This window comes from Drosophila sechellia, chromosome 3R, assembly GCF_004382195.2.
Source record: "Drosophila sechellia strain sech25 chromosome 3R, ASM438219v1, whole genome shotgun sequence".
Taxonomy (NCBI): domain Eukaryota; kingdom Metazoa; phylum Arthropoda; class Insecta; order Diptera; family Drosophilidae; genus Drosophila; species Drosophila sechellia.
The window spans coordinates 9693089-9715760 of NC_045952.1; the positions used below are offsets into that span (position 1 = coordinate 9693089).

The 22672-nt window shown below is 42.0% G+C and overlaps 4 protein-coding genes and 1 long non-coding RNA gene across 12 annotated transcripts in view; 2 read left to right on the top strand and 3 right to left on the bottom strand.

The window, feature by feature from the left end:
- Positions 1 to 1941, bottom strand: part of LOC6620703 (cubilin) — a 54817-nt gene extending 52876 nt beyond the window's left edge. For 5 of the 8 annotated variants that reach the window (XR_004362193.1, XR_004362194.1, XR_004362195.1 and 2 more), the window contains exon 1: positions 1600 to 1941. The gene's annotated coding sequence lies outside the window, so the exon portion shown is untranslated. The remainder of the gene's footprint in view (positions 1 to 1599) is intronic. The other 3 variants (XM_032722937.1, XM_032722935.1, XM_032722936.1) reach the window with 2 other exon arrangements.
- Positions 1942 to 4283: 2342 nt separating this feature from the next.
- Positions 4284 to 5804, top strand: LOC6613704 (mitochondrial pyruvate carrier 1). The gene is made up of 4 exons (XM_002038138.2): positions 4284 to 4518; positions 4593 to 4712; positions 4779 to 4879; positions 5245 to 5804. Exons 2-4 carry the CDS (start codon positions 4651 to 4653, stop codon positions 5403 to 5405), a joined length of 324 nt encoding a protein of 107 aa, XP_002038174.1. The 5' UTR covers positions 4284 to 4518; positions 4593 to 4650; the 3' UTR covers positions 5406 to 5804.
- Positions 5805 to 5915: 111 nt separating this feature from the next.
- Positions 5916 to 12754, bottom strand: LOC6613705. Its single transcript, XM_002038139.2, has 3 exons — positions 11973 to 12754; positions 7108 to 7829; positions 5916 to 7042 (listed from the first exon to the last, which is right to left on the bottom strand). The coding sequence occupies exons 1-3, from the start codon at positions 12655 to 12657 to the stop codon at positions 6443 to 6445; spliced, it is 2007 nt and encodes a 668-aa protein (XP_002038175.1). The 5' UTR covers positions 12658 to 12754; the 3' UTR covers positions 5916 to 6442.
- On the bottom strand, positions 8442 to 11966 carry LOC116801373. Its single transcript, XR_004361959.1, has 2 exons — positions 8898 to 11966; positions 8442 to 8755 (listed from the first exon to the last, which is right to left on the bottom strand). It is a non-coding gene; the product is annotated as an uncharacterized LOC116801373 (long non-coding RNA).
- Positions 12755 to 20187: 7433 nt separating the features above from the next.
- On the top strand, positions 20188 to 21926 carry LOC6613707 (N-sulphoglucosamine sulphohydrolase). Its single transcript, XM_002038141.2, has one exon. It carries the CDS (start codon positions 20271 to 20273, stop codon positions 21843 to 21845), a length of 1575 nt encoding a protein of 524 aa, XP_002038177.1. The 5' UTR covers positions 20188 to 20270; the 3' UTR covers positions 21846 to 21926.
- Positions 21927 to 22672: the final 746 nt, after the last annotated feature.

A 22672-nucleotide genomic window follows, 5' to 3' on the forward strand; every position in this document is an offset into this window, starting at 1 on the left:
AAGTACAAAGGGACAAACGGAGAAAGGGACACGGACATGACTGGCAGACAGACAGTTGTCGCTAGAGAAATTATCTGAGAGCAGCCAGCAAGGAGCAAAGAGCAAGGAGCAGAAAACAAGGAACAAGCAAGAGTTGAAGCAGCCGGAAATCCTATTAAATATTTAATCTTATCGCAGTCATTTCCACGGCATCAAGCCGGAAGTCTCAATGCGGCCAAGAAACCATTGCGGCCAATCTGCGTGTGCAATTGCCAGTGGCAGCAACAACAATTGGCAGCGTTTTAAAAAGCGCCTCCAGGACACGCCGGCCACATTATGGCGTCCCATGAAACGCTTAAGCCATCAGCCATCAACACAATGTTAGGTAATTAACCCGGCTAAATACGATACGACGGCCAAATTATGCCAGCATTCGGCTAAGACGGAACGTGTGCTCCCTTAATGTCCTCCTATTCCTCGCAGTTCGGCTTCCTCTGGGCGGGGGCGGGAGCACCCGATGATAGCCCCCTGATTTTCAGTCTAGATCCACGTATTTATCTCGCCCCATCTCCAGTGGCAAATACAGTTTACTCGTTTTCTTTTATCTCCAACCAGTGTTAAAAAATTGATTTGAAGCGTAGAGAATTGCTGTATTTGGTTATCTTATACATATATAATGTATAAAAGATAAGATATGATGTGGAGATATTTTTATAGAAAATTGGAGCTACTGACTTCTTGTTTGGTAAGCACATTTTGCTCTTAAGGCATGTGTAAATATATTGATAAATGAATTAATTAATAACATAATTAAAAAATGCGAATGATAATCTACTTTTAGATAAATATTTATTGTTTTCGATATAAGGACATTTGCAAGTTTCACTGTACTTTGACATTCCTGTACAACGATTGATATTAACTTCTTATCGGAGGCTATTATCGTGATTAAAATGTTGCAAGCTTTCAGAGCCATTAACAACTGTGCAGTGTTCTTATCAGCCACAGTATGCAACCCCCTACACCCACACACACCAAGTAACCCACAAAGGACACACAAAGAGAGAGAGAGAGAGAGAGAGAGAGTAAAGAGAAAGTGCGTGTGTGTGTGGTAACGTGGTGTAAGTCCAGAGAAGAGACAAAAGAGAAATGTGTGGTTTTCTGTGCGAGTGTATCTGTGTGTGTGTGTGTTGCTGATTTACCACAAAAATGAGAGACGGTAAACAACTGACTTGGCAACTCTTGGCTCCTGCCTGATGGCGATGGCTTTGGCTCGCAATTCTCTCGAGGAGACGAATACGAAGACCGAAAATCACCCATTATCCATTTTTATTTTATCATCAATTTTATTACACACAAAGTAAAGAGGCGCAGCCGAGCAGCAAGTTGATGATGTACCAGGCTATCAACATCAATGAAAAACGGCAACAACAACAGCAAGGAGCGAAAGCTAGAGAGAAAGCGACACACACACACACGCAAAGAGAGATGCTGAGAGGCGAGGATACAAAACACACGCCCTTTTGGTAGGAAAAGCCAAAAACTGAACGGAAACCGAAATTGAAACGGAAACTGAAACACTCGATGGACGAGTTAGTGGCTAATTGCAGTCGTACTTACTTAGGGCTGCATCTGTGGCTCCTTATCCTTATCTTTATCCGTATGCGTATCCTTTCCTTTTGTTTGGCTTGCTATATGTATGTGTATATATATCCTGATCCAGTGACCGGGGCGAGGAATGTTTGTTGCTGAACACTTTCGTTTGCTTTGTATTATATTGGTATTATTATTATTTGGTTGTAAACTTTTGCTTTAGCACTTGGTTTCTCCACTTCTCAGCTTGGCATTTCACTCACTCGAGACACTTTCCTGCAGAAATCAAAGGATTTGCTTTTAAGGCGCTCCACTATGATTGTGCTGCCACGGATCTCGAACTCCTCGCACGGGTGGCAGTCGGGCGACTAAACGCAAATCACCTCATCTGCTTACGGGCCATAAAATAAATGTCTTACGAGTGCGCCTCAATTGACCGAACAATAAACTCAATTTGCATTGAGCTCCCTGCATTTGTGTGGGTGCGGGTGATTGTGCCGTCTTGCGCTTGATTGAATCAACAGCAAACAAGTGAACAGATTTGGATTCACTTTAACAACATAGTACGGAGCACACAGTCGCACTGGATTAGTGCGCTTAAGTGGGCCTGAGGAGCCTATTTTAGCTATTTGCCTCCATTTGGCACTTATTCAATTGAGGCATTTTGGGGACATTTCGAAGATGCCAAGATGCGCCACCAGGAGCGAGTAATTATGTCCGGCAATCTTGCCCAGAAAAACAAAAGTGTCACGCTAACGACAAAGACCTTCAAGGGCCGCTAAGTAGGTCGTCCTATATGGTGGGTCTATGTATATGCTATACCCCAAACAGAAAGTATGTTTCATACATCTTTTCATCTCTTGCTTTACGAATGAAATCTTTTACCATTCTTGGTCCTTTGGAATTTAATATTTATATAATCTGCTTTAATGTTAGTTTAGTATGTCTTTTTTTACGCCCATTTTTCATACTTAGAAATCTTTTAAAAATCCTTTAAAAAAATTCTACAAATCTGGTTGGTTTGTGCTTCCCTTTCTTTGATTTTCAATTATATTTCTCGCTTTTCTTTGTCTGTTGTTGTGGTTGCTCTTTCTTGCTTTTCCCCATTTTCACGCTTCTTCTTGCTTCTGCTCTTGTTGTTGTTGATAAATTCGGATTTTTTGGGAGCGGCTCATTTGGTTTTCTCTTAAACTTTTCCTTTTTTTTCTCGCGTGGAAAAACATTTTTGGCAGACTTACTGGGGGAAAATGTACGAAAATTTCATGCTTACTAGCAACAAATGTGGGAATACAAAAAAAGTGACCATTATGTGTAGGATTGATTTTTCTTCAAATGGTTTTTCTTTTCAGGTTTTACTGAAGCTGCGGCAACTGATGACGCGTAGTCAACATTTCAAGATAAAGTGGTTATATTTTTTTATGCAAGCTAAATCTGTCTTTGTTTTGGCAATTCTTGGAATTGGTTTCTTTGGTCATAATTTGAATTTTCTTTAGCTTTCCTTGGGCACCGCACATGGAAAATGCTTGCAAAATGGCACACTGACCACATATAAACACTCGCACGCACGCACACACACAGCACACAGGCGCACATATACACATACACACACAGACACAGACACAGACACACACGGGGATTACAAGTTGGCAGAGCAGTGGCAGCGAAGTCGACAGCGGCATCGACTGCCAACACAATTTCCATTTGCCTATTCCGCTTCTTCACTTTGTTGTTGTTGTTATTTGGCCAGAGGATGTGGTGTGTTGTTGCTGCCAGGATTCCTTCGTTCAGGACTATTTACCGAGCCAAGTTTCCTTTGAGCCGCCGTCGCTCTCGAGTCGCAAATTCACACTGAGCCGGAGTTTTGGATTCGGTTTTGGATGCTGGTGGCTCCGCACTCGGATGCTGCTGGTTGTGCTGCTTTGGTCTTCTGCCGCCGCGGCCAAGGACTCAGGCGCAGGCTGTCGGCGCAGAAACCATCGCCCCAATTCTCTTCGCCTTGGTCCTTTTAAGAGAGCCGGAAGAGCGCGTATTATGTGAAGAGCGGAAGCGCGTGGTGGATTAAGCACTTGAAAACCGTGGCGCCCGCACTTCAGCAAATGCGTTGCAAATGCACATTACGTCCACTTGTAATTAGCGGGCTTAATGCACATCAAGCATCCGCTTTTCGGCGGATATAGAGAGGGAAGTCCCTGCGACAAACCTATCGAGATTGCAAGTCGAGTCGAGTGTCACAGCGATCAGTAAATGCCTGACACCGATCACAGCGCTTCAATGACGTTCAGAGTCTGAACTTGAGACCTTGAGCGATATATGAAATATATCGGAATAACTTACTGGAGATTAAGCTCGTTTTACTTGAATTTTTTTTTAAAAATTGCATATAATTATTTACATTTTCTATTAACTTTATAAATATTTAAGTTAATATACACAGTGTAATAGAGCTTTGAAAGCAGAGAAATTTGTTCCATATACAATATACATTGTTTGATATGTTAGAATATTTTTTTTTTTAATATATTATTAATAAAAGTCTAAACATAGTCCCTAGGCATAAATTTGCACAATTAAACAGTTGCTGAAGGTTATTTTAACAAATTTACAAAGAATGTTTTAAAAACTATCGCATTCGCTTCATCCGATGTCCATCTCTAAGTGTGACCTTTTATGTAGCGATTGTACGGGCTATCGATAACTCCGACGCGACAGCGACGCGGCAGAGAAAACTCGTTGATGCCTTTCGTTTGACTAATTTTATATAACTTTCGGAGTGACAACACGGCCGACACATAAACAAAAAATATATCCTAGCTTTTAAATATTTAGGCACACACTTCCCACTGCAGTTCCAAATTCTTCGTGTTTTCGATCAAGGTGTTCCAGACGGTAAACAAACAACAGCAACAACAGCTGGCCCAACAACAACAACAACAAGGCGAACAACCTGTAAGACCTTGAGGGGATTTTTTTCGGATTTATATTGCGCGGCAGTGGCAATCTAATCTAAATTATTCCATCAGGTGCGCTTCTGGTTAACATTTCTGGTCAGATATATTCAATTAGCAAAGAGGTAGCATCATGTCGATCAGGAGAGCTATGTCCACAACGGCCTCAAAGGAGTGGCGGGATTACTTTATGAGGTCTGTTTATTGGTTATCAGTTGACCATATATGACTTATTGTAAATATTGCTTTTTATATCCACAGTACCCACTTCTGGGGCCCGGTGGCCAACTGGGGCATTCCGGTGGCTGCTCTCGCCGACACACAAAAGAGTCCCAAATTCATCTCCGGCAAAATGACATTGGGTAAGGATATCCCCATGGGTTTGGGCCTGCATCTGGCATCCAGACACGCGCGACTGGCATCGACAGTTTTCGCTTAAGATGTCGTAATCAGAGCCGCTTTGATATGTTCTAAACAAATCACTCTATATTGCCTGATAAGCCAGATACGGAAACTGTCGAAACGTCTGCCGATTAGATTGCACAGAGCACAGAGAACTAAGCACAATTTGTCCATTTTAGTCCGTAATCCGATTCCATCGGAATAAGATGCCACCGAGGCAATATGCACATAATGTCATGGAAATTATGACAAATTGATCTTCTATTTTGTCCTGTGCCTAAGTTAAAAAAGTCACCCAGAAATGCTTATCCTCGATCTTTTCCAGCTCTCACCCTGTACTCGTGCATCTTCATGAGATTTGCCTACAAGGTCCAGCCCAGGAATTGGCTGCTCTTCGCCTGCCACGCTACCAATGCCACCGCCCAATCGATCCAGGGACTTCGCTTCCTCCACTACAATTACGGGTCAAAGGAGCAGCAGGCGTAAATGTAGTCCTTGCCCCGTAATCCACTTCCCCGAGAGCGACGCGCGAAGCCACTTCAAATGTTTACCCAACATCAGCAGCTATCGCAATTTACTGCCACCACACGCAACAAAGATCTAGCAAATTGCACTGCCGCAATCCTATTCAAATCAAATCCAAGTGGTGGAGTAATTGCCGTGAATCACACCCGCACATCGGCTGAATCTCGAATCGCGAAGTTGTCGTGCCCCAGTCGCCGTTTTCCAATTACAATTGAGTCTATCTATACCCCCCCAACTTGTTACTTTGCCCATTTAGTGAACTCCGTTAGGCAGTTGATCAAAATTTTAAGTCGGTGCAATCCTTAGTTTACGATTATATGAATATGGTTTAAAATCCAATAAAAGATTTCAAAATCTAAATTTGTCTAGTGTCTGTGAATACAAAATGGTTGTAATAAAATTGTAACATTTAATTCTGTTTAAAACTCCCGCAATTTGGGTTTTAAATCCCATGCAAATATACAAAGTTAGTTGATTTTGTCACGTTTATTGAAACATGCTTTTTATTCAAACAATTACGGTTATATAAATTGATATCTGTAAAATATACATTTCAATTGTTCTTAACAATAGCATATTTTTTTGTTGACATTTTTTAAACTTTTTTTTGTTCATCAATGGGGTTAAAACATACGAACTCGTAATCATTTCTTTTTGTGCTTTTTGTTGATTGTTTTTTTTTTTTTTGATTACGCTTAGAACGAAAAACATACGTGGGTAAAAAAAATTTTTAGTTTTCTCAAACATAATAAAAGTAGTAAAATTAAAGTTAAACACGCCTCGCGCACAATGGGCGCCATCACTATGCCTAATAAGTGGCTTAAATGATTTATGTTTTACATCATTTCGTGCGAAACTGATGTCCTGATGGAAATTTGATTTCTGCTTCTCGACTTCTTCAACGACAACTTAACTAACTAAACACAATTGGATGACGACGATAGGTACTATGACTAAGGTTTATGCTCCGCAATTTCTATTCTATGGCTACGAGAATCTCAGTCCTGCTCCTGCTTGACGTAAGTGCTGTTCATCCGCTGGCGCTCCATCAGGTACTTCTTGAACTTCCGTTCCTGGAAGGCCACTTTGTCGGCCTGGGCACGCAGTCGCAGATTCTCGGCCAACAGCTCGTCCTCGGCGCGCTTCTCCTCCTCCTCGCGCACCTTCGTCTTCCGGCGCGATACGCGGCTAGCCTCGTTGTTCTTGAGTCTGTCCTGGTAGGCCTTCCTCTCCTCCTCGCTTTTCATGTTGGACATGAGCACGGGATCGGGACCGTCGGAATGATCCTTGGCAGGGCGACCGCGCTTCCGCTTGGCGCTGATTCCGCCGGCTGGCGAAGGGCTGAACGCGGAGGTACTGGCTGTTGAATAGGCGGGCGAGGCTGGAGCAGTGAGGAAGCCACCATATCCGGTCTGGCAGGTGGACGCCGCATAGCTGGAGCTGACTGAGTAGCTGCTGTGTGGTGTGTTCGGAGCCGAGAAGTCGGTGGTAGTCTCCTCTTCGGCACTGCGTAGATCCTCTACGATGCCTGCATGTGTGCTGCTGCTGATGGAGGTGTTGATGGTGCTGGTACTGGTAGTTGTGGTGGGAGCCTCGAACTGCAAATAGGAGAGAATAAGTAAATTAGACTGTGCTGGATATTTCGACATTTACAGACACTTACCCGATCATCATTCAGGAGCTGGTTGATAATCTCCGGTGTGGTCGGACTGAATGCTGGAGCTGGCTCGGTTTTGATCTGGAGCATCAGTCGGCTGAGCTTGGTGGGCTGCGACTGGACCACGGGGGCTGGAGCAGAACGCTTGAGGTTGGTAATGATGGGGTGGTGGATGGGGGCTGGGATGGCCGCGGCGACGTCGCTGCAACTGGTGGCAAAACTGCCGCTGACGTCCTCCACAAGGCCGAAGCCGAGCTCCTGGCTGCTGGTATAGCTGATGTCGAAGCTGGTCATGTCGGCGATCAGGGGCTCCTCCGTGATGAATTTGGTGGTGCTGGATGTGGATGTGGCCTGAGAGTAGGTGCCCAGATACGGATCCTCTGAGCTGGTGAGCATGGCCGTCGGCTGTGAGTTGTGGAATATGTTGATGAAGTCCAGTTCCTGCTCCTGGTTGATGTCGATGCCTACGCCGGACATCGATGACATGTCGAAAGTCTCCTCCTCGTTAAGCAGGTCATTCAATTGTAGAAAGTCGTCGTCTAGGTTGTCGTTGTCCATCCCATCCATTGCCGGACTGAAGGGATCCGTCTTTTTGCCCTCAAGCTCAATCAGATCCTCCTCGGCAAACATGTTTATATCAAAGTCAAGAATATCCGTCTCAGTAAAAATCTCCTTTCCGTTTTCGCTGCTGCACGTCGATGACGTTGCTTCTATGTCTTGCAGGTATTCTGTGATAAAAAAAAACATTTATTAGTACAAGTCAATTAATATTGAGGCAGATCGTGCTAAATGAGTGTGCATAAATTGAATTTAGTTATAGCAAAGAGCGTCTAGTGTCTTTGGTTTGAGGAACACATTTTTTTTTTTTTGGAGAAAGGGGTGAGATACCAGCTTATTGATAAATTGCAAAAAATATTCGAAAAATATTTTTTATTCAATATATATTTAGTTATTAAAGACTCAACTATCTAACTGAATTAAAGATACAGCGAGTACGTCATCATATTGATAAATTGCAAAAAAATATTCGAAAAATATTTAAATATTTAAAATATTTAAAAATATATAAATATTTAAAAAAGGAAGTGTCAATTTAAATTTATTCTAGGCGACCCATACATAGAACACCCTGTATTGTCGAGTTGTGAAATTAGCCAAGACAAAAAGATATGAAAAGGAACGGAACGAAATCGAAATCGAAATAATAGAATGAAAATAAAACATAAGACGAGAAAAACAAAACGTGCTGAAAGATAAATTAAAATCCATTTCATCTGTTAATTTGTGCAAACTAACAACCAAAAAATGTTAGAAAATAAAAATTTTTACATACAACCAAATAAAATAAAATTATTATTTATTACATTTTTCACCAATTATTCTGATTCGAAGAAACAGTCTAGTTTTGATTCTTTCCCTTCTCTCTCACTCTCTCTGCCGGGTGCGCAGCCCAGTGACGCATTGCGCGACAACGAACGACTGACAACAACCACACGAAAATCGGACATGATTTTTCCTGCTCTCTTTCAGTACCGGTCACACCGCTGTGTGACGTAGTTAGTGTGTTTGTCATGTTAGGGGCTGGCCATAGACAAATTCTTATTTCTTTCAAGAACAAAAACATAATTTTTTAGAAAATAACTGGCATGTAAATCTAAAAATGAGAAATGCAAAAAGAAAACAAAAACAGTGGTTAAATATTGGGCGATCGCGTACAAGTGTAAACTAATTGCAGTCCCATTTTAAATGAAAACCATAAAGACTGTTATTAATTTTAGGTTTCACCAAATATTCACCTTTGCTGTTTTTTAAGCGGTTCAGATTTTAAAAATCGTTATAGATTTATCCGCGGACCAAAAACACTTCTTACCGCTGCAACGATTGATTCCAAACTGAATTGCGGCTCAAGGCATTGTATACCTATGAGAGCGAGCCGGCCTGTACATGTGCTTCACAAACACAGACACAAAAGAGCTGTCGGCGCAACAAGTTAGCAAGCCGTCTCGCTCATACCATCAGATTCTTTGAAGGTGGGAGCTCTTTCTGCTTCTCTTGTCTCTTTCTGCATCTGCCGGCGTTTTTTTTTTACATAGATTTTTGAACAACATAGGCCGTAACTAAGTTAACCATTCAGATTGCACCAATACAATTGCCCCTTGAATTTCACCAGAGCGGGGAAGGTTCGGGAATATAATATTGCCATTTATGGAAGTGGATCTAAACAATGAGAACTGCGTTTCCCGGAAAGACCCAATCGACCTTAAGTTATTTACAAAATCATCAAAGTTGCAGAAATAATTATTTTTTATCTAAAAACTATAGTAAACAATAGACAAAAACGGCACTGAAACACCAGTTTGAAACTAACAAAATGTATCAAATATTCCTGTAACAGTGCGTATGCGCAATGCATTTTGCGAAAAAACAAATGCACACACAGAGAGGAAGAGAGATCAGTCGAGTTTATATGTGTGCCTCTGTCGCTTATTCGCTGAGAAAAATTGAGTGAAGGCAGAGCGAGAGGGCACACACCAACACAAGCAAACAGGTGTCTTCGCTTGCCGCAAACTATTTCTCTCGCTCTCTCAATTTTCGCTCGTCAGTCTTATTGAATTTCACAATAAATATTGAAGTAACCCAAGAGGGAAAGTGAAACAAAGAAGAATAGGGTTTTGAAATTAAATTAAACATTCTGTTACCCTTTACCTTTAAAATACCCTGAAAAGTAGTATCATTTGACTAGTTTTCAAGAGAATAGTGAGTGAAATATTGTTAAGCCGGCTAGAAAAAAGTGCGCCAGAAAATTGGTTCATGAATCAGCTGTTGCATTCTCTCGATTCTGACGTCACAGCCCCGACGAGCCTCTTCGTTTAAATGGAAAAAAATATGTACATACATATGTACAAATGTATTAGCAGACATTTAACACCCTCATTGCCGAAAAACTGACTTTATTGTATACTACGAGTAACTGATCATGCGAAGTGTGTAATTAAATGTTTGTACTATGATTTTAATTAATTTGAGAATAATAGCCTTGAAAAGGTGATATTTTTTAAATTCCAGAAGCAAAATAAAATACAGACCTCATAATTTGCGCAATTCATTTGCTAAAAGCGAACATCGGTCACTAATACAATACGGATAGCAATTATACGTGTATGAAAATAATTGGTGGTACGATTTTAACTCTGTTCTGATTGGACATTTCAATATGATGACCTATACATATACATATTAACATCCAAACACATATTAGCGAACTATTTATCAGTGGTCGTCGTAATGAAAGATACATACAAATGTACTATACATATTGATTGGCTTATCGCTGTTATTCTTCGGGTGCTGAAGCTTAGGCACCCAAAATGCATATATTCTTAACTGCGCCTTTAGTTACACAATTCACCTCAAGCGCGTAAAATCACTTTTTGTTGATAAAATATTGTTGCAAAGAAAAGCAAAAAGTGAATCATCGCGGGAATTTAAAAAGGAAAACTCTCCTATTTTCTTCTATCATTTAAAAACATAACAAGGTATGTGTATCTTCTTATAAAATGCCTTTTTAACACCAACAATAATAAAAACCTATGAGAAGAGGTACATACATATGTACATCTTTTGACAATTTACATTACAGAAGTATGTACATATGTATATGTATGTGGGCATGTCTTTATATTTAAATTTATATAAATTCCATGCTTGAAATGGCACGGCCTATATAGTTTATCGGCCAGGTAAACAGAATACATTAGAAGCTTTGTTTCCATTGTATCTTTTAATATTTTAGACGCGATATTTTGAATATTTGGTTTGGTGTTCTCGGTACAAAAGATAAGATTCTAACTGTTCTACTTCTTCAAAAAGAGTAACACTTTGACAGCTCTGAATAATTATATTTTCTACTCATAAAGGAAAGTGACGGCACATGGCAATACATTTGTACAAAAGGTACATAACGGTTTGATAAAGTATGCATATGTATGCACATACATTGGGTTTGCACTATGCAGACATTTTTTTTTGGTGAATTTCTCTTCGTGCGTACAATCAATTTTGGTCTAAAAAAGACAGTCTCAAGCCAGCGGCGTCTCGCATCTTGGTATTCTAGTGTCTTTGGTCTAGTCTATGTAAGAGATATCGAGAGCACGTACTTTATCCGGGTTACGCGATTACAGGGGTTTTTCTTCTGGATTTTATACTCGGTTATTAGAAATACAGAACCACATTAAGAAAACCCTTTTCAGAAATAAGGACAGTCTTTGAATTTCCTATATGTTCATATATTGTGAAAGTTCAGGGAGAGGAAAGCGTATTATTTCCGGAGATGGTAAATAACTGTTCAAGAAAGTCTTCTTTTAAACTTAGCATTCCCAAGAATATGTATTTTCTGGTTGCCCAAAAAAGATGTAGAATAAGCCTAACTCTAAAATGGAATGAAGAATGTATGGGAAACACTTGGGGAAAGAAGTTACCGATAAATGGAAGTACATAGATTGAATATCCTGAGAATATCGATCGTACGAGTAATTACGTTGCCATTTACCGAGAACGTGGGCGGAATGGAGGCGCCCTGGCCCCCAGACCGCCCTCAATCTCTCACTCGTTTCTTTAATGGGTCATTGCACTGTGATCTTCGCCTTCGTCCGCTACGTGGTGACTGTACCTCGACGTCCTTGGCAGAGCGTGGGCACCAGATCCTGGGGATCGTGGCCCGAGCTCGATGCCTGCTATCTGACTCTTTCTCCAACTGATTGTGAATCATTTGTTCGCTTTTTTCGTATTTTTTTTGTTTTTTTTTTGCAAAGCAACAGTAATGAGAGAGTGCTGGGTACATAGGCAACACACACACAAAACACAGTACTCACCATCAATGAACACCGGAACGTCTATCTCTTCAACTGTGGCAGTAGGCATTGCTCCACTCACATCCCGGCTGAATGGCGGCTCGTCCGCACCTGCCAGCTGGATACCAGCCATGGCTGCCAGGGTCTGTGTCTGAGGCGCGCTCGATAAAACCGGGACCGTTTGGTTCACCATTGCCGTAGTCGGTAAACCTGCCACCGTTTCTGGTTGCGATCGGGATGTTGGTGTCCCAGTCGTGGGGTACGTTGAGATACGGCACCTCCTCGCCGAACCTATCGGATTTACTAAAGAACTCGTTGCAGGCACGGCCTGGTTGGATGGCGGACGCGTTGGTACCGACCCTGGTAAAAAGGGTATTCTGATGATGCGTGTTCGAGGCGCTCTGTGCTCTGTCCCGCAGCGAGTGCTGTTGTTGCTGTTGCTGTTGCTGCTTCTGTTGCTTGTGGGCACTCTGATCAGCAGAATTCTGGGATTTGGCTTGCTGTCTATCACGATCGGTATTGTGGTGACCGTTGACGTAGGCGAATCCTTCGTAGGCTCCGTTGGCCTCGTTCTCCTCTGAGAGCAGGAGCAGTTGGGCCACGAGTATGTCCCGCCAGCCGCTGTTTCCTGGTATGTTGCGTTGTCCTCCCGGATTGTCGCCTCGAATGTGGGTGCCGCCTGTACTCGTGCTGGCTCCTGGATCATCAATATTATATCTCTGGGATTTTCGGTAGCCTTCCTCGTTGGCGTTGCCCTGTTGTTGTGGTTGGTTGGTCTCGCCGGCAGCACAATGGTCTGGGTTGCTCTTAAGGATGTTGCTGGTGTTGCTCTGGGTCTGGTTGATTGGGATGCTGTTGTTTGATTCGCTCTTGGGCCTGGCTTGGCTGGTATGGGCTTCGACGGAGAATGCCATTTTGAACGTGGCTGTTGTGTTGTCCAACAATATCGAATTCAATGCGATCGGTGCAGTTTACGGTTTGGTGTACGGTTCGTTTTCAATCGGTTTCGGATCGACAGGATATCAAAATTTATACGGATTCGTATAATTTTTATCGATTCGGACAGGATTTGGCGATGAGTGGAGCAAGCGCAGTTAAGAGTGTTCGTAAAATTTGTTTTGATTTTTATGTGAAAGAAAATAGACAAAAGAAAAAAGATTTTGTTATTACACAGATCGAGGACGGGCAGAAGCGCGATCCTTTTTGGGGAGTACGCGCCTCCAAATATCTTGGGTTGGCTTGGGTGGGTTAGCAAATGTACAAGTGGTGGTCGTGGGCCTCGGTGTCGCAGGGATCTCGAGGATACGCCTGGCCATCGATTGTCATGGACCATCGTGTTTGCCGACTTTCAACAGCTCGGATGTTAGATGCTTAGTGTGTCGAGATTGGTGGTTACGTGGTTGGTAATGTGAGTGGTGTTCTTTTCTTAGCCATTTCGTTAGTTTGTTTCAATTTTTTCGCATGTTTTTTTCCGTATTTTTTCCCATTTTCTTTCTGTGTATTTTTTAAATCTTTTCCTTTTGTTGGTTATTTTGTACATGGATTACTCCTTTTTTGTTTGCTTTTATTTTTTGTTGGAATTACTCCTTTTTTGTAATGGAATTGCTCCTTTTTTGTTTGGAATTGCTCCTTTTTTGATTGGAATTGCTCCTTTTTTGCATGGAATTACTCCTTTTTTTGGTTTTTTTTCTTTTGTTTTTTGTCTCTTTTCTTTTTTCATAAAACATTCTTACAAAACTATTGGTGCAAGGACTAAGAAAGTCGGGCAATCATGAGGCATGGCTTAATAATAGCAGACGAAAGGATGTGGATACTCACTTTTAATTGACCGTTAGAAAGAAACAATGAAATTGTTAGGGTCCCTCTAAACAAGCTCTAAAAGAGTCGTCGACACAAGTTCCCCTTAAGCTGTAAGCAAAGAAGTGGAGAACGCAAATTACTTATAGGCCCCACAAGCATTATGATAAGGGCGATTCATATTTCCCTAAGTACGCTTCAGTTACAAGTCAAGATAAGTTTGTTTTTTAGCCAATCAAATAAGTAGTTCCTTGTTTGATAGGAGTACCTTTCAAAAGTGTCAGATAAGGTGCTTATAGAAGCACGCCCATTTTTTTTTTTGGGCGGCTGTTGCTGCGAAAAGCTCTTTCTGAATTTCACAACAGCACAGGCAAAAACAACAATATGGCGGCCACATCGGCAACAGGTCTTTATACACCAAATTGGCGCTTCGGGTGGGTGAGGGAGGGGGTATCTAATCAGCAGTTGGCAACACCCCACTCCGCTCGCCACTAGTTTGTCACTTAGATAATTGAGGCACACGTTCGCGTGGCTATACTATTATCGCGAACAGATATCTAGAAATCGTGCAGCCGGCAAAAAAAAACACTAGAAAGCAATTAACTCGGTGGAAAATTTCCCCGAAAAGCACACACGCGAGCTTTGGCTAATTACACACTAATGTATAGAAATCTAATATAAATGTCACACACAAACAACACTCGAAGCGCGCTATAATTATATGTTTCCACAAAAATCCCCCTCGATTGTATCTGTATGCGTGTGGTTTGTTCGACGCAAGTGACGTCAGCAGTGCACTTAAGTGATTCAATATGGCGACGCGCGAGTTAAAAACAACAAAAGCTCCCTCTATAGTAGTAGTACTTATATTACTTAGCATATGGAATGCTGATTGCTTTACACTACTTACATCAATTCGGTGAATTTGTCTTCAAGAGTGGTGGTCTGGTTTTTTTGGAAAACCCGACCGCGAATTCACTTGTCTTTCCTGCTACGCAATAGGTTGGGTGGTTCCTGGCACCACCACTTGTATATGGTTTCAAGTCCGGCCGTTGCTCGGATCTAAAGGATTACTTTCTGGGATAGCGACAAATGTCCACACTGTTGTTGTTCCGCGATGAACAACAACGATTGCCAAGTCTTTGCACTGGGTTTCCTTGGTTATATGTATTCTATATGTATTCTATAGAACTAACTTCACTGTGCGATCTCTGAGTCAACCGACTGCTTTGAGTATTCAATACGTTTTGAACTGCTGCTAGTGGCAAACAGAAACGAAACGGTTGGACTTGCTGGGAATTGTGAATTTCATTCGTTGTGAAATTCAAAAAGCCCCCACAAACCAGTTTGCCATAGCCAGATACTTTTCCCTATCGGTGTGTGTCGGTGTATTTCAGATAAGCGTTCGCTGTGAGCAAGCGAGAGAGCGCTAAATTTCCCTGTTGCCGCCAGCTGGCCTCTTTTATAAAATTTCCCTGGCATATATGTATGTACATATGAGCTACAAGTTGGGGAGGCTCTTTGTCACAGCCGGCCGGTGTTTTTCTTATATGAACTTTAGCAAACCAAACATTGCAAAGTACATTTTAGTGAGACTAAGTATTCATGAGTGAGATATATTATAAACATGAGTCATAGTCGTTTGCTTGGGTGGACGACAATAAAATCTTAGAAACTGAAATGCTTGTCAACTGACCTATCACAAAATAATTTCTATTAAATAAGTAGATAGGTTGAGTATTTAATTGCAGTCGTTTCATTTGGTACTTCTCAATATTTAATATATACTTTTTTAAATAGACTTTATTTTCAGTTATTAATACATTCTTCCATTTGCTTATAGGTAATGTTGCATATTTAAATTTCAATCAGCAATATATTTAAATAACAAAAAATATCTATTTAAACTATAACCATGTTCCTTGGGTGAGCAACTTTAACAAAAGTTAAAAACACTGCAAAGAACGAGGCATGAGCGTACATGGTTATATTAAATAATAATATATGTATGCTTGAACCCAAAGTATGTCTTTTAAATTTCAGCACATATTCATGCATTAGCTAGATTGTTTGGCCTTTAAAAATAATAGGCTGTGAACCCCACAATACAAAAATAGTTGAGATGTGTGAACTTGGGAAATTTGTTCACGTTCTTTCTCTTTCGACAAGCTCATTCGCACACATTTAAACCGAAGAGCTTTCTTGCAGTGGTATTAGTAAGCTCTCTTTCAATGTGTGCTCAGATAAAAGCTGTTTACTTCTCGGAATCGAAAAGCATTTGCGTACGTACGTTTGTATGTATAAGAGCTTTAACTGATAATTTAGAAATCCATGAGTCATGCTGAAAAAAAGAAACCGCTAAAGCGCAAAATGAGCTTCAGCGGTTGGCAAAAACTGTAATCATGTGATATTTGTAATGGGCCTGATCTGCAGACACGGCCCCCAAAAGCCGAGGAGCTTAAATGCCAGCCCACATATGCGTGCAAAATTCGTGACTTTCAAACGACAATATTGCGCAGCGCACCGACTGGCACGAGATCTTGGAAGATCGAAGACGACCATCAACAATGGACGGCCTCAGTTGGCAAATTACCAGAATAAATGGCCAACACGTAGCGTTTCGTTCAGTCTTTTCACGATGAGTGCGCATTTTTCGATCCCAAGGAATGGGAATGGAAAGGTAGGGCGTTTTGTATGTGTAGATGAATAGCAATCGATCTACAAAGCCCCTTCCTTGTTCGATTTGGAAATCTTATCTGGCACTTTTATCTGGAACGTGATCTACATATGTACATATGTACAATATAGTGTGGTGGTAGCTAAAAATGTATGACTAAGTCTAAAGTGATTTTTTGCAACAAGCAGTTGTCTGGCATTTCCAAAAATGTGCTTTTTTCTATGCTCATTTTCTAAGGTTGCCCACTTCTAAATGACTGAATCAAAAGTGTTTTTTTATCTTCCCTACCATATATGCATGAATGTATGTAACTCATACAGGTCACCATCATCAATTATTTAGTATTCATCCCAAATATACAAAATTTAAGCCTAGTTACTTAACTAATAATATGGAATAAGATATAAGACAATTATTCAAAAACTGTGTTAAATAATTCTGATTTGTGGTATGGAATCATAGAATCCGGTTTGGAAACCCCATTTAAATGCATTATTTAAAGCGTCACATTTTCGCATGTAATCAAAACACCTCAGAAAAAAACAAAGTTTAGGTTTGACCTATCAAAGGTGCACAATTACTATAGGCCCAAGTATCTACAAATACTCGACGTAAAGTGTACCCAGTGTCAATGACACCGCCAGCAACAAGAGTCTGGCAACAAATGTTGCTGGCATTGGGAAAATGGGAAATGTGGCCAGTAGTAGCTTACCCTCCATCATGTTGCTGCCACGTTGAGCAGGTTCCAATGATGACGGCACAAATATGAACTTGATCCTTGTTGCTCCTTATGTCCGCTGACTATTTGATTAATTCGAATCGGTTTCAGCAGGAAGTGCGGCGGCTACAGCGACGGCGGTTAAAGTCCCGCTTCTTTCGTAGCAACTTGGAGCGCGGTAGGTTCTTAGTGCCCGTAGTGCCACCAGTGCCGGTGCCGATCGTTGAGGTCTCGATATTGATTGAATTGTTGCAATAAAACTTGGTATTATGCCAGCCGCGCATACGCATACACATAAAGTTGTTTAGCATGGGAACCTGCTGCTGCGAATGTTGCACACACATGAAGACAACGACAGGCGAATGTTGCATGACGTTCTTGGGCGACGCGATGTTGGATTTCCCGCTTTTCCTCGACACTGCTGTTGCTGTTATTGTTGCACCAACCGCAGGCAGATCGAACATAATATTGGGGCAAAAAGCCTTTGAATTGTTTTTCTCTTTTTTTTTTGCTACGGACGTCAACTGTTGCTACAGTGATACCACTTGTGCGGATCGGGCGTATGCTTGATGTACTCGTCAAGTGTTCGTGTTCACACGCGCTTATCTATATAGCATCTAGATACAACTGTTATCTGAGATACTGTATACGAAGTATGTAGAAATTGTTTGTTTAATTTTCGCCAATTTATTGCGTCTCTCGCAAAATGTTTTTCAGACTGTTAATCACTCTGAACTCTGCACTCAAAGTTGCGTTTATCTGATACGTTTTTACACGAAAAGAAACTACTGTTCTATGAATAAGATATCTTTGTGACGAGGTTCAGCGTTTGATGCCATTAAGATGGGGGTTCTAGAACACGTATCGAAAATTTCACAAATTCCACGCTGATTTGCACACCGAATAGCTCTTTCCTCTGCCTTGACTCACTCAATTGTTGTTCTGTTCGCGACGAAGTATTGTTACTAACTGACTCGACGGCGAGCACTGGACGGCAGCCGCTGGCCGGGGTTGATATAATTTTGCTGACGTCGTTGCCGGTTTCATCCACCGCTTCACCGCTCCGTCCATATACCCTTCCCCCACTCTATATTCAGATATATTCACATGTATTCACATATATTCACTTATATATTCACACTCACGCGCTCGCTCAGCTGCTGTGTCTATTTTCTATGGCCGTGCCCCCAAAACATTTCCACGCGCGGATCTCTTTCTCTCTTTGTTTTTGTGATGCGGAGGATGGGCCACTCGAATAGATGAGGGCCTCTACTTCCAAGATACTAATCTACTTTCTTACCTTAGCTGGTTGAAAGCAGCTCAAAGCAGCTGGAAAAGGTGTAAACAATGTGTTAGCATCAACTTATTTAAGTTCTGAACAAAATTTGCGTGTGCTATCAACTTGAGGCAAAATATTACATGAAACACAGTTAAGTTAATATAAAAAAAAATGTATATTTTGAATAAACTTTTTATAGACACTGTGCAAAACGAAGACAGATTATTGATATTATTTGGCTAGCGACAATCTGAAAATTGCATAGATAGCATTTCGGACGCACTGCTCTTATCAAAAATTTGCTACAATAGATAAGCGAAGCTAAAAAAGATTAAAGCTTACTCTGCACACAGATAATTTTTTATTACAAACGTAATTATTATTATTATTACAAACGTAGATATTATAGCAACTTTGTTTGCTCATATCACAAAGGGTTAATAAACTGGTTTTTAATAAAAAGCCGCGCAACATAACTATAGTTAATTACTTTGTGTATTTTTTCGCGCCTAATATATTATTCAATAATATTCATATGATCATTTAGAGGATTTTGAATGTGAATGTAAGTATTTATGGATACATATGTCACCTATGTCCGTTCCAAAAGGTGTAGGGCAACTGGTTTGGCTGCCTGCCATGCAGCAACAACAAACAATACAGATTCGCACTCTTTCTCTCCACGCGAGTGAAACTCTCTCTCTGGTTGAGATTGGCTGATGCAACACTTGCCACACGTTGCAACAGCTGTTTTAGTCTGGCCCAGCTGATTCGGATTGTTGGCTTGTTGCCAGAGACTGAGGAAATCTCTTGGCAACATGTTGCCGTAACTTTGGAAAACTCATAATGTTGCTAAGCATGTTTGGCGAAATTTTCACATCGATGTAGGTCAAAAAGGGGTCACTTAAGCTGTAGCTGCTGGCTGGCTAAAATTAGCCGGCCGATGACTCATTTTGGGGGTTGTCCACTTACATAAGAGCTGCTTTACCCACTTAAGTCGCTGGAAGAAATTGCGCATTTCGACACAAAAAAAGCGTAAACAAGCAGAACGAACATTTGTTTGTATATGTATGTATAATTTTTTCTGAAACAAGCATTGCACTTTGGGATTGGCCTTGGCACCCTGACGTGGTTCGACACTGTTGGCGACACTGTTCCTGCTTTTATCTTTACCGTGGGGCAAGATAAAATCAGAAAGCACAACGTGTTGATCACCTAATGGCCAGAGTCATGCGAACTTTTGGTGATTTAAATCTATTTCCACGTCTGTCACAAAAGAATACTGGTTATTATTATATGGCGGGCTATAATTTACCAAAGCACAAAAAAAATTCACAATATAATACAGTTAAATATATACTAGTTAAATATATGCTTTATACTAGCTCATTGGCTTTGTTTTAATGGTGATTTTATAAGAGTAATGTGTTTTTAAAGCATTTAACATTTTTATTCATTTTTGAAATGCTGTTTATTTATTCTGATTAGATATACTATATCTCTCAGATATTTAATTTTAGAAGTATAGTCCTCTCTCCACGACACTTTAGTTCTCTGTAGTGTGTGTTGACTGTAGTCAAACCGCTCCCAAAGAAAGTCGGGCAAAGTGAATGTACCTAGGCGCGCTCCCGCTGAGCATTTGTTGTAATCGTGAGATGAAAACTGGAACTGGGAATGGAATTGAATGCGTCTTGAACGGAGAACGAAGAAATGAGAGGCTTTGTGGGCACTTAAAAGTATGCGGCTCTCTTGAGCCGGACTTCAGTACGCTGACGTCGACTGAAGAATCGCCTTGTTCTTCGGTCTCAAGTAAATTTGATTTGGATTTGACACTGGATTTATGTCAGCATGCAATTCCTGCAGTGGATTGTTGCACTTTTGCTGATTGCAGGCTGCTCCGCTGGGCCGCAGAATGTCCTGCTGCTCCTGGCTGACGATGCCGGCTTCGAATCGGGCGCCTATCTGAACAAATTCTGCCAAACTCCCAATCTGGACGCACTGGCAAAACGCGGATTGCTGTTCAACAACGCCTTCACCTCGGTGAGCAGTTGCAGTCCCAGTCGCTCGCAGTTGCTCACCGGCCAGGCTGGTCACTCCAGCGGAATGTATGGACTCCATCAGGGCGTGCACCACTTCAATGTTCTTCCGGAGACCGGATCGCTGCCCAATCTAATCCGTGATCAAAGTGGCGGACGGATCTTAAGCGGCATCATTGGCAAGAAACATGTTGGAGCCGCCAACAATTTCCGTTTCGATTTCGAGCAAACAGAGGAGCAGCATTCCATCAATCAGATTGGCAGAAACATCACCCGAATGAAGGAGTACGCCAGGCAGTTCCTCAAGCAGGCCAAGGACGAGAAGAAGCCCTTCTTCCTGATGGTGGGCTTCCATGATCCCCATCGTTGTGGCCACATCACCCCGCAGTTTGGAGAATTCTGTGAGCGTTGGGGCAGCGGAGAGGAGGGTATGGGCAGCATTCCCGACTGGAAGCCCATCTACTACGATTGGCGTAACCTGGACGTGCCCGCCTGGCTGCCCAACACGGATGTAGTGCGCCAGGAGCTGGCTGCTCAGTACATGACCATCTCGAGGTTGGATCAGGGAGTGGGTCTGATGCTGAAGGAACTAGAAGCAGCCGGCGTGGCAGATCAGACTCTCGTTATCTACACCTCGGACAATGGACCACCGTTTCCCGGAGGCAGAACCAATCTCTACGAGCACGGCATTCGATCGCCCCTGATCATTAGCTCTCCAATTAAGGAGGATCGTCATCATGAAGCCACTGCTGCCATGGTTAGTCTTCTGGATATATACCCCAGTGTACTGGATGCTCTTCAGATTCCCCAACCGAATGACACCAAGATCGTTGGCAGGTCGATACTCCCTGTTCTGCGGGAGGAACCTCCGATCAAGGAGAGCGATTCGGTGTTCGGCAGTCACAGTTACCACGAGGTGACCATGGCCTATCCCATGAGAATGGTGCGCAATAGGCGCTACAAGCTTATCCATAACATCAACTACTGGGCGGACTTCCCCATCGACCAGGACTTCTACACCTCGCCCACCTTCCAGCAAATACTGAATGCCACGCTCGGGAAGCAAACTCTGCCATGGTATCGTTCCTTGTTGCAGTACTACCAGCGACCCGAATGGGAGCTGTACGACATTAAGACGGATCCCTTGGAGCGTTTCAATCTGGCCGAGAAGGCCAAGTACAACGGCACCCTCAAGCAGTTACGCGAGCAGCTGTTCGACTGGCAGGTGGCCACCAAGGATCCCTGGCGATGTGCTCCGCACGCTGTACTCCAGGAGCAGGGCGTCTACAAGGAGCAGCCAGCTTGTCTGACCTTGGGCCACGAGGCACTGCAGAGGCCCAAGCGCAGGATCCTCGGCCAGTATGAGGAGTATGTGGTCTTCTCGTAGCTCTGACTAAGTATTCAATAGATTGGGTGTGTTGTCTTATCGCAAGTCCAATAAAAACACCTCAAAGTGCTGATAACTCAACCATGCCAATGTTTTTCACTTCGCAAGCCTTTACAGTTTCGGTCATACAAATAGGAATTGCAAAGGATAGAAATATATAATATTATATTAACCTGAAGGTAGATGTATTTTCTTATTAAAATAATAAAAAAGTAAAATACAATACTTTCAATAATAAACAATGTTTAACTTTAAAGCGAGCTGATAATCTTTAAGCATGGCTAATAAAAAGATCAATATTTTCAAAAACAATGCGAATTATAAGATTTAAGCATTTGTTTAGAGGTACATACATATGTTCTTTGAACAAATTTCCAAGTTTACATTAAGGGAAAACTTTAATTGCTTTTTATAAACAAACATGGAAAATATGGCTTAGATTTTCACCTGCCCAATGCCTAAAAACAGCCATCAGAATTGGCAAAGAACAAGATTGAAGATTCCCCCACCGACAGGATTGGTTGCATCAGCCCAGACTGGCAAACACTCGTGTCCTGGCAGCATGACCTCACCCACTTTTTGGGTTGGAGGCATGGACTCCAGGGGTTGGATGCTGCGTCACGTTTCAATGTCATGCCCCAGTGGGTCAGGGGGTGGTTTTCCGCTCGTGTGTCTGTGTGTGGAAAATCGAAAATTTCAATGCTTCTGATGTAGTTTATTGGTGGCGCCTCCGGATTCCCACATCCTCCACCACCCAGTGTTACACAACAGGCAGCACGTTTATGGTTTAAAGGTCAGCTGGGAAATATCAAAGAGTAAACGACGGT

Bases quoted from the DNA above. Each gene is read 5' to 3' on its own strand.
- LOC6613704 (XM_002038138.2), top strand. From the start codon at position 4,651: ATGTCGATCAGGAGAGCTATGTCCACAACGGCCTCAAAGGAGTGGCGG. The intron at 4,713-4,778 runs GTCTGTTTATTG...TTATATCCACAG, and splicing joins TGGCGGGATTACTTTATGAG to TACCCACTTCTGGGGCCCGG. The intron at 4,880-5,244 runs GTAAGGATATCC...GATCTTTTCCAG, and splicing joins CTCCGGCAAAATGACATTGG to CTCTCACCCTGTACTCGTGC.
- LOC6613705 (XM_002038139.2), bottom strand. From the start codon at position 12,657: ATGATCCAGGAGCCAGCACGAGTACAGGCGGCACCCACATTCGAGGCG. The intron at 7,830-11,972 runs GTGAGTACTGTG...TTTTTATCACAG, and splicing joins CGTTCCGGTGTTCATTGATG to AATACCTGCAAGACATAGAA. The intron at 7,043-7,107 runs GTAAGTGTCTGT...TCCTATTTGCAG, and splicing joins AGCTCCTGAATGATGATCGG to TTCGAGGCTCCCACCACAAC.
- LOC6613707 (XM_002038141.2), top strand. From the start codon at position 20,271: ATGCAATTCCTGCAGTGGATTGTTGCACTTTTGCTGATTGCAGGCTGC.